The following is a 15,295-nucleotide window of genomic DNA, read 5'->3' as shown; positions in this document are numbered from 1 at the left end:
AACATTGTTAATACTTGTCATTTATTTTTTTAGAAAACTTTCAATATTAAAAAGTTTAAAAAAAAAATAAGGCCGCTATTCTTCGTACCCCAATCCGCGTGACCAATCCCACACTAATGGCCTCGAAATACGCACAATTTTTGCAGATCGAAGCGACCATGTCCTTTCTGTCCCACCTTTTGAAGTTGCCCCTATTGTTTTACTGTTTTAGTGCAACTTCAATTAAACAACTAAACTTTTCTTTGATAAGAGGACAAAAAACAAAGTCATTTATGGTTCTTTCTTTTTTTTAATTGGGATGTGCTTAAGATGTCCTAAACTCCACTTGTTTAACTTTTGCAGTGTCAAATGCAACTTATCACTACCCCTTCAGAAATAATACGCGATAGAGAAAGAGAGAGACAAAAACCAACACACGGTAGCTTCTCAAAAACCAACCAGATACATCCAGTCAAGAATTTAAACTTTGATTATTTAGAGTCCTAAACATCTTATATAAAATACTGCAATCCATTCAGATATCAAGAACAAAAATAACCGATTGCAAGTGAATGCTCTTAAATAGATGTCTTGAAAAACTTTAAACAAACAGGATAAGTTTGAACAACAAACAGAACCACGAATAAAGGTAAATTCAAAGCTAATACATCTCGGGCAGAGACCACATACCACTGCAGGGGATTTTACATACCTAAGCGTAAAAAGAGTTCAAATCCACTGACCATAAGAAGTGTCTTCATTAACCTAGCCAAAGTAATTGCAAGCTCAAAAGCAACCTCAGTGATCATATTCTCTGGAAAGTGATCTCTCTGAGCGCTGATATTCACGATCCAGTTCCCGGGTCCTATCCCTTTCACGTGACTCAGGTGCTGCTTGATCATACTGGTAATCATCCTCCTCCATTTGATCATAACGATCATCATCACCATGGATTTCCATGCGGTCATAATGTCCCCGATCTCGATGGTCATAGCGATCATAGTGCTGGTCCTGTTCCAGGTCTGACCTCCTGTGCCCATAGTCAGTTTGTTCATACCACCGGTGATCATCCTCTGGCTCAGCAAGATCATACACTTTTTCACCATGTCGATCACGCTCATGTTTTGACTCAACAAGATCATGCTCGGGCTCTCTATCACGAGAACGATTGCGGTCAGTTTCACCAGCTTCATAATCCCTCTCCCTATCTCGAGTACGAACACGGTCACGCTCTCGTCCACGGTCTCTATCCCAATCACGAGCACGATCCCGCTCTCGACCACGGTCACGTACCCGATCATGTTCACGATCACGACCCCGTTCTCTCTCCCTATCTCTGTCTTTGTGATGCCTATCCTCTCTATAATCACGATCTCTTGGCCTGTCATTGGAGTGCTCACGGGACTTCTCACGTTCCTTGTCTCGCTCCCTTCCCCTCTCACGTGATTTTTCCCTATCTCTGAGATATATTAATGCCAATCACAAGCACAAATAAAATGCCATTAGAGTGGTCAATTATAGATAGTTACATTACTTCCATGATATAATTTCATCACTGGACTTTAACCCTTCAAGGTGGTCCTGTCAGTGTTTCTTAAATGAAATTAAAAACAATCACGCCACCATTCCAATTAAACAAAAGAACAATTGCACAAACTTTCCTTTTTCAGATAAAGCATATCTAAATCTAAATACGAGCATTACCAACTAACTTAAACCATAGACAAAAATTCTAGTGAATCTCACCGATCATCTCGTATCCTTGGCTCCTCAGATCGAGATGGACCCCCAGATTGAAGTTGCTCCCTGACAAAAGATGAATAAAAACTATTTCCAGCTCAACCCAAATAAGATCAATAATTTTGAGACCATTTACAGTTTAACCAGCAAAGCAGAAGAAAGAGTATTTCTATACGACATTAAATTAAATGAAAGAGTAGTACCCTCGAATTTAGAACTAGTTAGGAGTGAATTCAAACTTCCCTTTCTATCAGGAATTTTCAAACAGAAAAAATTAAAAAAAAAAAAAAAAGGTTTGCTTAAATTTAAAATTTTAAACTATCTTAGTAGTAAATTATAAAGACAAAATATGAAGCATGCCCACATGTAAGTGTGTAACTACCTCCCAGAATTCTTCTGAGTAGCTTCTTCACCTCCAACTCTGGTGGTTCCAAGTCCCCCACCTAGTCTTCGAGGGCGCCAATTAGGGACAGTTCTGCCACGTTCGACATCAACAAGCACCCTCCTGCCATCAATTTTCCTCCCATCAGCTTGCTTGTATGCAGCTGCAAAAATTTTAAAAAATTGTTAGTATCACTTCTAAAAAGAAGTGGATGCCAATAATCCATTGTCATTCAACCTACCTTTCATATCTCGAGTATGCACGTACTCGATGAAAGCATAGCCTCTGGGCTTATTGGTCTCTCTATCTGTGACCAAACGAACCTGCAAACCACAAAGCAGAAAATATGAATGAATAAATTATAAATACAGATAAGACAGCTCATCTACAAAGAAACTTCATGCAATATGCTGATCATTCTTCACAACAGACAAGTCTACATAAATAAAATTAAATAAATCCTAAATGGCATGGCAGAAAGGCAGTATGCCTCATTAGCCGTGCTCACCTTTTAATCACAGGGCTCCCACCGCGAGATGCATCACCACCATTGCTAGAGTTGGCGAAAAACGGATGTATCATGGAAAGTTTACCACTTGTAAACAAACTAATATCCCCTTACCAGGGATTAAAATTAAAAAAAAAAAAAAAAATACCAGAACATCTTCGACACTGCTGATATGTTTTGATTGCCTTTGAAGTAAAAAATACAAATTTTCAGTAGCAGGAAAGGCATGTATGGAAAATTCAAATAAAAGAGGAAGAGATACTAATACTCCCGACAATTTTTACCCAGTGCAGGGAAAATAACAGACGTCAATCTCCTTTTGTTGCTCGTAAATAGAGAGGCCAAAAAAGTAACATCACTGCTCTGCTCAACTTAAATTTCAGCTTTTGCTGTGCAGGATGAGGCATCTTCTTTGGAATTGATTGAATGAGAATTAAAACCCAAAATTACCTTTGGTGGTGGATAGAGTATCAGCCTCCTTACCAGGTAGTTCTTAACCAGATAAATCTTAATTTGAAACAATACCCAGAAACTGAAGCAATATCCTGGGCCCATTTTGATTTTTATCCCAATTATTTTAAGAGGTAAAGTTATGGAAGATCATGAAATCAACCTGAGAACCCTTACCAGCAAACAAGCAGTTTTACCTGGGCTAATATTTCCATCCCTCATAGACACCACCAATGATATTACAGAGAAGGAGATGCTACAATGTGGCCTTTCATGGTTCACATAAATGCATAAAAAAATCCACTAGGCATCACTAATTACCCTTGCCTATAAAAACAGTAAATGGAAAAAATTGAATTGAAGATTAAATTTCCAGAAAAGAAATATTTCCACTGTTTTTGTTGCAATTTCAAATAAATGAGGCTTAGCGGATTATTTAAAATGAATATACAAAATTTTTCGTTCCTGAAAAACTGTGCAATGATTTGGAATTTAGAAATAAAACTATGGAACTTATGAATCATTTTTAAAGCATGAAAACCATGAGAGACTAAACCAAAGTTCCTTACAAAGAGAAAGAGATGAGGGCAAACAGCCACATAAACCTCTTACCACACACCGCTTGGGATGCTCAAAAATACCTACCCACTTTATTGGTCCATAAGATTCAAACTCCTTTTTAATTCTACTTTCAGTTGTCTCATAGTTCTGCAAGAGCAATAACAATAAGTCAGCACTAAAATATCAGTTGAAACATCAAAAATGATGACAAAAGAAAAAATTTCACTTACAAGTCTAGCAACAAACAATGTCTTGTAAGGATCTCCTGAAATGTTAGGATCATTGTTTGCATTGTCTACACAGGAAATCAAGACAAAGTTAGTCATCACCTAAACTCTGCAGATACACTAATAATTACAGGATGCATGGAAAGTTACATGTCTTAAACTCCTCAGCACCCTTCTCAAGACGTATCTTGTGAATTCTAGCCTTTTTTTCTGCCTGGATACAAATGATGAGATAAAATCACAGAGCACAACATGAAGCTATTTCTTGATAAAACAATGCAGCTCAAATTATGAATACTCTGAAATTCAAACAAGTCCAGCCATGTGGCATCTCAAATTCTCGACATTTATATTAAGTACCAAAATACTACTAACCCTAAGACTAACTAGCCCCTTTTGCCCACGTAGCATGACAGATATCAACCTTTAAAAGGTGCAGAAATCTTGATTGAAAAATCAAGATAATGATGTTTAAACCTTACGTTAATGGATTGCAAAAGAAGAATCCACTACATTGAATTTTATAGAAACTATGAGGTAGAAGGAAAAGCAAGGATATGTTATCATCATAAGATATGCAATCTTTCAGAGGAAATCTTTCTGAAGATTAGAAAGATTTTTATAACAGAAAAACAAATTCAGTGGACATAAAAGGTAAAACCATGAGCGTGTTCAGGAATAACAGGTTCGCACGTTGAGGTATCTCTGAATGTCCTTTAGATGGTACTGTCTCCTTCAGAGTTCAAACAATGATCTAATAACAAAATAAAGCAGACACTAGAAGAAGCCCAGGCATAAGACAAATGCTTCAACAGCGCTCAAAGTCAACCAAAAATCCGAGCACTGGCACATTTTCAGCAAAAGTCCCAACCATCGTCAATTGACATAGACCATTATTGCTAAGGCTAGCACATCTCGGCATCTCATAAAGGCCTCATATATGTCACTGTTGCAGAGCATAACTAACCGGAAGTTTTTTTGTACCACCTAAACAAAACAAAGGAGACTGGGATCATACTAAAATGAATTAGTGGAAAAGAAAAAAACATATGATGTGGATTCGTCAGCCACCGTCAACTTTCCATAGTAGAACATGAAACACAAATCACAGACTATAAATCACCGCACCATTAGCATATTCAAGCTAGAAAAAAGAAAAAAAAACAAAACTGAGTACAAAGCACTTAAAAGAAGCAGAGTCCTTGTGGATATATCCTGCAGGGGTTTCAACTTCAGGTACTGGTGGAGCATATTCAGGATCCCCTGGCTCAGCGAATTTACTTATGAATTGAGCCATTCCTGACCGAAAACAAATAACCAAAAATTAGAGATATGAGTCTAAAAAATGTCAAACTAGAATAAACTTTATCCGAAAAATTAGAAAAAAACCTGTGTATGGTGGGCATTTTCTTTTCTCCGGAGGTGGTTTGTATTCCAATGGGGGTCGAGGCTCGAAGAGCTTCAAGAGATTGTTCGTTAAACCAGTTGGATGACTTTGTCCAATCTGCACAAGAACCGAAAGATTAAAATATTTTCTCTAAATAAGCAATAATTACATGAGGACGCGAAAGTGTGCATAGTTGCCTCTGTCATTTTGTAGGCTCAATCAGGAACCACATTGACCAAAGAGAGAGCTATCACAGCCTGAGTCACTTCTTCAATAAAATAAAACCATATCAAGTATTGTATTTTGTATGAATATCCAAAATAGATTTCTAAACCCTTAGAAGCAAGAAAAAGCATTCCAGATGAATTGTTGGCAATCTTTGCATCAAATAGATTCAACACGTCGTACCAGCCAATAACCTTAAACTCTAGACATCACAATGGACGCTAAGAGCACAAAATCATTCACAACCAACCACACCTAATCATCCATTCAAAGCCAGGGTAGAAAAAGCACCAATAACAAAGATAAAAACAGTAAACCTTTTGACCGCAATATAACCGCATTAAGCCTAGAACAAACTCGACAATCAAACTGGACTCGAACCATTATCTGTCATACAAACGGAAACAATCTCCAGCTCACACAAGAAAATTCATATCACCAGATCACAGATCAAACAACAGAATAATCTAACCTAGGTTTATCAACACAGAAAACAACAAAATCCCCAAAAAGTCGAGACACAGAACTCACCAGCTTGAGCTGGAGAACACTGGCGCGGTTCTGGGCCTTGGTCCGCGCCTGCACGGCGGGGTTTTGGTTGCGCATGAACGCATCGTTTAGATGGAAGGGTTTTTACATAATGACCTTAAAACTAAAATTAAAGTTTTGAATTATCTGAATTTAGTCGAGATAATTCATACACAAAATTGTCGATTGAGAAGTTATAAGTTGGTAAAGTACAAGCAATTGTATCGTAACTCAATGGATAATAGACTAAATTATACATATGTGTGTCCAAAATTCTGATTTGAATCAAAAAATATATTTCTCAATCATATTTGATCTCTTTCCACATTACTCCTCTGTTTTGCTTGTTTACATCACTAACTTTATTCTCTTTCCACATAACTCCTCTTTCTCGTTTGTTTTTGACTTGTCTAGATCTTTGACTTTATCATTATATAGGTTCATTGGCCCGAACCTTCCACCGTCAATAGCTATTTTGACTATCATTCTCTCTTCTTTGTAGGTTGTTGGTGGCCCTCTCGACACGTCATATAATGTAAATAAACGGATATATGTGCATATACACACTTTAAGAACATTATTTGATCCAATAAGATCCCGATGCATCTTTCATTTAATCAACTCGTTTTTTTAGTCACGTATATTATAGATTATTTACATTCAAAATACTTGTCATGAATTCGAGAGATACCAAAAAAATAAATGCATATGAACACATATACATGCTAAAAGTATAACATTCTAATCCCAAGTACCCTTTTCAAATACCAAACCACTTTTCCAAAATTGAGGGCAAAATTTCAAAGAAATAACTCATTAGAAGTAAAAAGTGTTCTGATGGAATCGAACATAAAAATAATCACAGATAATTTGATAATGATCGAGTGACATTGTTTACTCGGCCCCAATCAAAAAACACTTAAATATGATGCAAAATTAATCTTGTTATGTGGTGTGGGATTCACGCTATCATATATCAATCGGTCCCTTTTCCTTCTATATGGGCCAAAATCCGTATCAAACCCATATGGAGCACTTCAGTCACACCCCAATTTTTATTAATTGTACCCCGATTTCCTTTGCCTTTGTGTGACTGTGTCATTTTTTAGGGCAACACTTATAACACCCCAACCGTTATCACCATTCAAATAACAAAACAGAGCATTGCGACTGTCTAGATGATTGCGACGGTAGAGAGGGTGAAGCGTAGAACGACTCTGATGGTATGAAACCTCTTCACTTTGAAGCTCCCTTTTAGTCGATTGGTAAGTTTTTAGATGGGTTTGTCTATTGAACATTCATAAAAGAGACGACTTGAGTGTTCTATATCTAGGTATGGTTGGTTTACAGCTATTCATGAACAAAATAGTTTTTAGTGGTCGATTGTTACTAAATTGGGCCTACAAAACTTGTTTTCGTTCATACGGTTGTGCCGATCTTTGCCCGACCTTGTTGTGTCAATCTTTGTCTCCACTGGTTGTACTATTGGTCCTCACTTGTTAGACTTGAGCCATCCAATCTCTTTCTATTAGTGTCAATTGTGCCTCCCCTCTAGCATTAGAGCTACCACTAGTGCCTCCCCTTTAGCTCTTTTCCTTGTTTTTGTACTCGTAAATAGAAGAGACAATTCTGTACATGATGGGGTGGTGTTGGTGAGGTGCAGGTAGCAACTGGAATTATTGATTCTCATGGCTTGTGATGCGGGGCATGTTGCTCTGTTTTGGTGATTATTGATGTGGATATTGTGCTCTGTTTTTGGTATTTATATGCTACTAAATCATCTATGTTTTTTAGTTGGGCTGCATTTATAAAATGAATGTTATTTTATATACTTTTGATGTCATTATAAAAATTTTGGATTGTACTTAAGAAGGGGATCTTTAGTAAAAATTTGAGTGTGACTAAAACTCCCCAACCCATATACATATGACAAGCCCACGACCTAGGTATCTACAAGCTCGTGACCTAATATTGCCATAAAGCATTGCATGTCTACAATCAGGACAACGGCCAATGTCACGGGCCGTAGGCAATATAATTTAACAGGGCGCAGGATTCAAGCGAATATGACACTACAGGCCTAGTGCCCAGAGACAACTGGTGGCCCAGTGCCTATTCAGAGCCCAACAAGGAAGTTGGTAAAAAATTATAATTACAGTTACGATTCCCAACCGTAGGAACGATGCGGGGAAAATTGAATTAACTTCAGAAAGGCACAGGAAAATGGAATAATTTATCCGTTGCGAGTGAAGCGCAATCTGTCGTCGGCTACGTTTCCCAGCGACTTCCATGAGTCGACGCAATAGAAGTTTGCTGATTCGGTGAATTGGATATCGGATTTCGAACCGCTCTGGCTGGGAGTTTGACGAGTGTGAAAACTGAAAAGGTTTGTGTCGAGAAGCTTCGGCGGACGATATTTCTGTGGCATTTACGTTATTATTTTGAACTACAATGGTATATTCATATTGGAACAAACACACCAACCATTCATCTAGACCGTACGTTTTGTCCATGTCATCGATCAGAACCTGCTAAATCCAACGGCCCAAATTACTTTAATTCGCAAACCCTCGTAATCGCTAGACGCCCGCGAACCAGCTTTCCCAATCCGCTCCCAAGACTTATCGCAGAGAGAGAGAGAGTGGGATTTAAATTATATAAGCCTTGTTCCTGAAACAATCATAGAGACAGTGAGCGCGTTCATACTTTTGGAAAATCAGGGTTTTAAGCCATTAAGAGCCTGCTTTCGATCGCCAAATCTAGGGTTAGGGTTTAGTTTCCTGATTTCAACATCTGGTGTGAAATTGGTTTAGCGCTGTGTTTGGTTGAGCCGCAAATTAAGAACCTCTGCCTGCATGACTTGAATCCGTTTATCCGTTAAACGGACACGTATCGATAGGTTTCGTATTTGATGGACGAGATCTGGGAGAGGGCCGTGGAGACAGCGCTTGACGGCCAAACTGACCATGCCGCAGCACGAATCCTGACTTTGGACGGTGCAGTGAAGTGTGCACAAGGCAGGTTGCCGCCACCAAGCTTTTTCGAGAGATTCCAGAACCTTCAACACTTCTCCATCGCCAGCATCGGGGTCTCGTCGCTCGAGCAGTTCCCTCGGCTGCGGAACCTCCAGAAACTGATTCTTTCTGACAATCGCATCGCCGGTGGACTTGAATTTCTAGTTGAGGCCGGTCTAGAGTCTCTTCGAGATTTGGACCTCTCCAATAATCGCATCCAGTGTATTGAAGATCTCGCTCCCCTCTCGCAGTTAAGGATCGTTTCACTCGATCTTTATGAATGCCCTGTTACAAGAGTGAAGGATTACCGATCTAGGGTTTTCGGGTTGATTAAAACCTTGAAATATTTGGACAAATTGGATATGGAAGAGAATGAAAGGCCGGAATCGGATGATGAAGATGAGGAGGAAGAGGACGATGAAGATGATCCTGGCAGTGGTGAGATTGACGGAGAAGATGGGCCGTATAGGATGACTAACGGCTACAGTGACGGTGTTGATGGGATTGTTGACGTTGATGATGATGAAGAGAGCGATGCGGATGAAGAGGAGACAGAGACAGCAAGACGGAGTAATGGAGCCAGCCATCAGGCAAATGGATTCCATGTTGCAGCGGTGGACAGAGGTGATGGGGATGAGGAGGCGGATGATGATGGGGATTATTCTGGGGAGGAGATCGATGAGGAGGGGGATGGGGATGACGAGGATGTAGTTGAGGTTCATGAAATTGATGACAGCGACGATGAAGATGGGGTTGAAGATGAGGAAGAGGATGATGAGGAGGATGAAGAGGAAGATGTGGATAATGAGGAAGGTGATTTGGGGGAACCAGGGAGTACAGGGTTGTTGACTAGCACGGAAGGGGAGATTGATGGACATGAGCAAGGGGAAGATGATGTGTATGAGGATGATAACGGGGAGACTGGAGATGATGAGCAGGGGGTTGACGATGATGGGGTTTTTGAAGAAGAAGAAGATGGTGAAGATGAGGTGAGACATTCACTTTAAGATAGCTGACGCTGACGCTGATATTGATATATTGTTCTTCTGGTTCTTTATGGTTTATTGTTTGTTGTCATAAATGTAGTTTGTGTTATATTGTTAATCTCACCCTATATTGCACATTCTTAAGGTATTGGTTAAATCCATAGTTTGCATACCGTTGGGTGATACATGGTTTGTCCTTGGAAGGGCAGGTTATAGGCCATGATTTTTTTTCATCGTCAGTGACGGATTTGCATATTTGTCAACATCATTTTTACCATCAGTTTTTGCGTCATATGCTCTGATGTCTTGTCTTTGCTCAATTAGAGATCTGAGGCTGCTATTGATGAGTACTGGTTTTTCCATTGGCTGGCCAAGGGCAGTATATTACAAATTATTTGATGAAGGGTTGCGGACATGCAGTAATGTTAGTATATAGTAATTTGAAGGCAATATTGCAGTTTACAGTCTGCAGGGTACATGTAGCATTTATGGGTTTTATGTCTTCAAAAGCAACATATCCGGAGAATAGTACAACACTAAAACTTAATGGTTTTTGGTTATCTTTCATCAACGTTTACTCTGTGGTTGGTGAGGATAAAATGATTTTAAAACTCCTTGAGTTTTGATTTTTATCCTTTGAATTTCTTTTGACTAAAGTTTTGATATAAAAAAAGAAAAGGATACAAATTGATTATATGTTCTTGTTAAAGTTTCAGAAATATTGTTGGATTATGGTGCATATTCTGTTAATTTATCCACACCTTTTCTGTAAAATGGTTATTTTGATGATATTAATATTAACTGACTTGGCTATTGTAATTTGCTTCTGATCGGCTTTCATTTCCCATATTTTTCTTAGATGCTCTATTTTTGAGCTTGTTCAGTGTTTGTTTTTTGGCTTTTAATATTGGATGCTTTCATTTGTTCTTGAGTCCATCTTTTTCCTTTTGCTTGAACTTTTGTATCTTACCATACATGATAAAAAGGAAATGCAAATTGGTTGACTCATGATATTTTGCATGCATATGAATCAATACCAAATTGGTAGGCATGCAGGTTACTGGTTGGTATTGTGTTCCAGTGCTTTTATGTTTTTTTTATTAAATTTGATTGTAGTGTATCTTAAAAGTTTAAGGTTGCCTCTAATATTTTAGGACTGGATTATGTAGAAGTTATTGTTGTTTGGTTGTGGTCTCACGTGTTTTTTTCATTCTGGTATTGTATATTTGGGACTTTCCGGTCCACAAAAATTCTTGTTATAATTTTTGTCTGAATGCTGTCATGATATTTTCTTGCAAGGTAGAAGTAATTGCTTTTTTTGGGTGTTTTTTGTTAAGCAGGTGTTAGGCATTTGGCCGTTGATTTATTCTGTATTTAAAGTTTGGTTAATTTTCCTTTTTCTTTGGGGCTTAATTATGTGTTCCAAGTAGATATCGTTCTGCCATTTTATTCCTCCTGCAAACCATGTGGCACACGTTCTAGTAGACTAATCAGAGAGTTTCTCATATTGCAGGATGAAGACAATAGTGCAGGTTACCTGGTTCAACCAGTGGGGCAGGTTCAACCAGTGGGGCAATCTGAAGTTCATGATGCTGATGGTAGTGATATGGAACCAGGTAATGAAGAAGATGTTGAGGAAGAAGATGTTGAGGAGGAAGATGTTGAAGATGACGATGAAGTGATGGTCCCCCCGCCCCCATCTTCCTCACAACTAAAGAGAAAGAGAGATGATGAGAGTGATGAAGATGATACTGTTGACGACGATGAAGATGAATGATGAATGAGTGATGGTCCTGGCCTCATCTTCCTCACAGCTAAAGAGAGAGAGATGATGATAGAGATGGTGGAAATCCGAATTCTTCCGAGAAACATTGGTGAATCTTTGTCAGTAATCTTAGCGGGAGAATTATTCAGGCCTGGAAAAAAGGGAACTTGTTTTTAGGTAGGTTGGGGTTGGTGGTCTGCTAGTGATTTTGGATGATCTTTATGGACAAGGTGTAGGTAAAGAAACTATATCTTCTTTTTTAGTTCAAAATGTCGTTAGTCTTCCTTTTTTTCCATAGCCGTTAGTCTTCCTTATATTCAAATGGCAGTTATGAAGGGGTTTACCGCCTTCTCCTGCTTTCAGGGCCAGGAGTCTGTTTTCTAAAGTGGATTGAATTGGAGGGAAAAAGAAACTCAAACCTTGTTTATCATTGATTTGTCCAAGTTGTTTTTGTAAAACTCTTGTAGATAGTTTTACTTTTTATCCCCTATTCAATTGTGTGCTTTTTTCTTTTGCCCTCGTATCAAGTCAGCGTTTGACCTATTTAGTGCTTTATGATCCTACTTGTAACGGAATCATTGGTTGCCACTTTTGTTTATGGCTTTGCAGTGTTGGGAGATCAGAGCACGTGGTCGCAGAATTGAGGAGGATGAGGGAATCATCTAGTACGCTTTCGTCTGGTCTCATGCAACGTGAGATGGCGCCTCTTTGCCCTTTCAGATTGAATCCGACGGTCGATTTCTCATAGGCATCTTGCCCCCTGGATTAATGGATGCGAAGATACATTTACGCATTTAACACACCCCTGGGCCTGGCCTTTTTGCTGGTTGATTTAGTGAGCAAGCCCTTCAACTCGCTTGAGAACTTGGCTAGCTTAGGCTCTATGTTGTATTCTAATTCTACTACGACTTGGTTTGTAGAGTTGTTTGGGCTGAAGCCCACAAGAGTGCCGATTTGTGAAAGTGAATCACAGTTGCTACGTGCTTGACAGCCCGGCCCAGAAGGGCCCATCAAAATGAGGTCTACTGGGCCATTATTAACTATACACACGGACGAGGTAGGTATATGGATTGGCTCGTGTTATTAAACCGCCTACAATTGAACATTTTTCATTTTAATATACAGATGTATGAGTAATAGGCCAATCATAGAACATTTTTCATTTTAATATACAGATGTAAGAGTAATAGGCCAATCATAGAACCAACTATATTGTCCATTTTGGATTCATAACTTTGTTTCTTCTTCGTAGCTGTCTCACTCACTAAATGATACTTGAGTCAAAGAGAAAGGGCTTAATTGTTTGTTAAGGGGTGGGTTTGGATTTATAAACCATTTATGATTGGGTCTTTCAACCGATGAGGGACTAATTCTTAACATGTTAAAGCTAAAAAAGGTACAAACACAGGGCCAAACGGCCCAAACCCACCTACTTTCTGCTTTGAAGATTAGTGCACGTGATTGCGGTGGGAACTGCAGATGTCTAAAACGACTGCGTTTCATTTAGATTTAATGTACCCTGATGGGCCTAATTTATTCTATAGACTTGGGCGGGCTTCAAAGGACCTGCTTGTTGCGGGCCAGTTTAGTTCATCTCGATCAAAGAGGGTCCAGTAAGACAAATCACCTTCAGGCTGCATCCTACAAGGCTACAACGAGTCAACGACACAATAATTAAATGGGCTTTGCTAAGTCTTAAACAAGTTTGGGTAACTTTAGTCACGACCCGATTTTTTCTAAAGATACCATGTCAATTCAGTTTTACAAGGGATGATCAACATAGATTTGGGTGTCTTTAAAAAAAATCGGGGTGTGACTAAAGTTACCCAACAAGTTTGTAGCCTAAGTCCTTTTGCATATGCAGGCCCAATATGGTTGGTCTTTCATTAGTGACACAAATATCCGAAGGGAAATTTTATCTACACATCACATAAATGGCCCCATGACCACGGATGATGAGGATAATATAGACCCACCAATCCCTTAACCAAAGGCTCCAACCACCGTAGTAGCACCTGTAGCCCCTCCTGTTACGGTGATAGCCATTGTTATAGGTGCAGGAACCACCACCACTGGTGCCACATCAGCGAATCCTAGCCCACACGAGCCTTACTTGAATATGGGTTTAGAGAGAAAATGTGTGTGTAAACTTAACAATAAAAATTCTAATATTTTACAAATCAAGGGTATAGTCATATTTTTACTACAATTTTGTGTGTAGACTTATAATTTTTTGGTGTAAACTTATCATGTTCAAAAAAATTGTGTAAAGCTAGTGTTTATATGGTGTGCAGATAAAATTTCCCACGTCTTGAAATTTGATTATATTTTGGTGCATCATTGAAATTTTCTGTACTAAGATCATATTCCAATATTGTATAATTGGATGAGAGGGGTTGATTAGACTTCAGACTAATTTGGCATTTTGGCCGTGCACTCCAAGTCGTTAGGAGATTAATTAGACTTGATGAAGAAACTATTAAATAATTAATAGAATAGCAAGTTGGACAGTACGTAACTCATAGAAGGTTAGATGAAATGCACTAAAACAGTCTCCTCAAATATCCCACGTGAGGTGTAGATCCAATGTCCTTGTCGCATTAGCCCCTATTATGGACATTGACCACGAAACAATCTAGTGCTACATTTCAACTCTACACAATACAAACCCATAAATTTTGTATACATAAATTATAAAGAAAAAAAATTGTATTATATGATGTTTTCTAATATTTGTGTGATCCTTTTCAAATGCTTAGATAGTCTCTCCTTTTCCAATAAGTGTTAATGGAATTGTACATATTTCCAATAATTGGTCAATTTAATCAATGCAATTAAATAACAATTCTAATAATTATTATGTTTTGGAGTACATTGTTATTTGATGATTGTTCGGTGTGATATGGGATCGTTTGAGAGTGTCCGACAATGATCATTGTTTATATTTTTCATTTTTTTTAGTTCTCTTGTAATATATTTTTATAGTGGCTCCGGTATTTTTAGAACCTCAAAATTTTTTACTTTTTGGGTAAATAAATACAATTCAATCCATGATTTTTTTCAAAAATAAATAAGTGTTATGTTTTGCACTCCACGTGCTTGGTTTTCTTGCTCCAACGAAAGACTTCAAGGACAGTGGACCCCGCTTAAGCTACAGGAGAGCACGGCTTGCGTTCACACGTGCAGGAAGTCTTCCCTAATTCCCTGTTTCTTTCAATTATTTTGGTTGAAGTTGAAGACCATGAACTTGAGTCAATTTGGGCCATGGCCCATGTAAGAAGAGGTGGAAGGAATCAACGGCCAAGCCCAATCGTGCACTTCCTCTTTTCGTTTTCCCTGATGGGGACCACAATCACGTGCAATGACATCTCAACTTTCCAGGCATGTAGATGTAGGTAGCCGGTGTCGTGTTTTGTTATTTTATTTTGTGATCCCGTTTCGCACGTGTGGAGCCGACTGGACCCTGTAAAAGTGCCGAGAAATGTCTCTGTGGGGCCCAATGTTTTGGGCTCGTTGTTTGTCCAGACTCCAGACCTGTATACG

General features: G+C 38.7%; 2 protein-coding genes across 3 annotated transcripts; one reads left to right on the top strand and one right to left on the bottom strand.

The window, feature by feature from the left end:
- Positions 1 to 534: 534 nt before the first annotated feature.
- Positions 535 to 6,593, bottom strand: LOC119996604 (U1 small nuclear ribonucleoprotein 70 kDa-like). The gene is made up of 11 exons (XM_038843295.1): positions 6,349 to 6,593; positions 5,991 to 6,087; positions 5,237 to 5,351; positions 5,067 to 5,146; positions 3,998 to 4,061; positions 3,851 to 3,915; positions 3,705 to 3,767; positions 2,343 to 2,424; positions 2,102 to 2,264; positions 1,726 to 1,785; positions 535 to 1,438 (listed from the first exon to the last, which is right to left on the bottom strand). The coding sequence occupies exons 1-11, from the start codon at positions 6,591 to 6,593 to the stop codon at positions 778 to 780; spliced, it is 1,695 nt and encodes a 564-aa protein (XP_038699223.1). The 3' UTR covers positions 535 to 777.
- Positions 6,594 to 8,589: 1,996 nt separating this feature from the next.
- LOC119998884 (acidic leucine-rich nuclear phosphoprotein 32-related protein-like) lies at positions 8,590 to 12,731 on the top strand. 2 transcript variants are annotated; one of them, XR_005468311.1, is made up of 3 exons: positions 8,590 to 9,990; positions 11,501 to 11,988; positions 12,362 to 12,731. XR_005468311.1 is itself a non-coding variant. In XM_038846359.1 (2 exons), exons 1-2 carry the CDS (start codon positions 8,899 to 8,901, stop codon positions 11,762 to 11,764), a joined length of 1,356 nt encoding a protein of 451 aa, XP_038702287.1. In that variant the 5' UTR covers positions 8,590 to 8,898; the 3' UTR covers positions 11,765 to 12,265. The 2 variants fall into 2 exon arrangements, 1 of the variants encoding a protein (XP_038702287.1); XM_038846359.1 differs by lacking the exon at positions 12,362 to 12,731 and having other exon boundaries at positions 11,501 to 12,265.
- Positions 12,732 to 15,295: the final 2,564 nt, after the last annotated feature.

This window comes from Tripterygium wilfordii, chromosome 1 (assembly GCF_013401445.1).
Source record: "Tripterygium wilfordii isolate XIE 37 chromosome 1, ASM1340144v1, whole genome shotgun sequence".
Lineage (NCBI taxonomy): Eukaryota > Viridiplantae > Streptophyta > Magnoliopsida > Celastrales > Celastraceae > Tripterygium > Tripterygium wilfordii.
This window is presented reverse-complemented; position numbering and strand designations above follow the sequence as displayed.

Coding starts and splice junctions, on each gene's coding strand:
- LOC119996604 (XM_038843295.1), bottom strand. CDS start 6,593: ATGCATCGGGATCTTATTGGATCAAATAATGTTCTTAAAGTGTGTATA. Junction 3,916..3,997: donor TGCTGAGGAGTTTAAGACAT/GTAACTTTCCAT, acceptor TTTCCTGTGTAG/ACAATGCAAACAATGATCCT. Junction 2,265..2,342: donor GCATACTCGAGATATGAAAG/GTAGGTTGAATG, acceptor AAATTTTTGCAG/CTGCATACAAGCAAGCTGAT.
- LOC119998884 (XM_038846359.1), top strand. CDS start 8,899: ATGGACGAGATCTGGGAGAGGGCCGTGGAGACAGCGCTTGACGGCCAA. Junction 9,991..11,500: donor AAGAAGATGGTGAAGATGAG/GTGAGACATTCA, acceptor CTCATATTGCAG/GATGAAGACAATAGTGCAGG.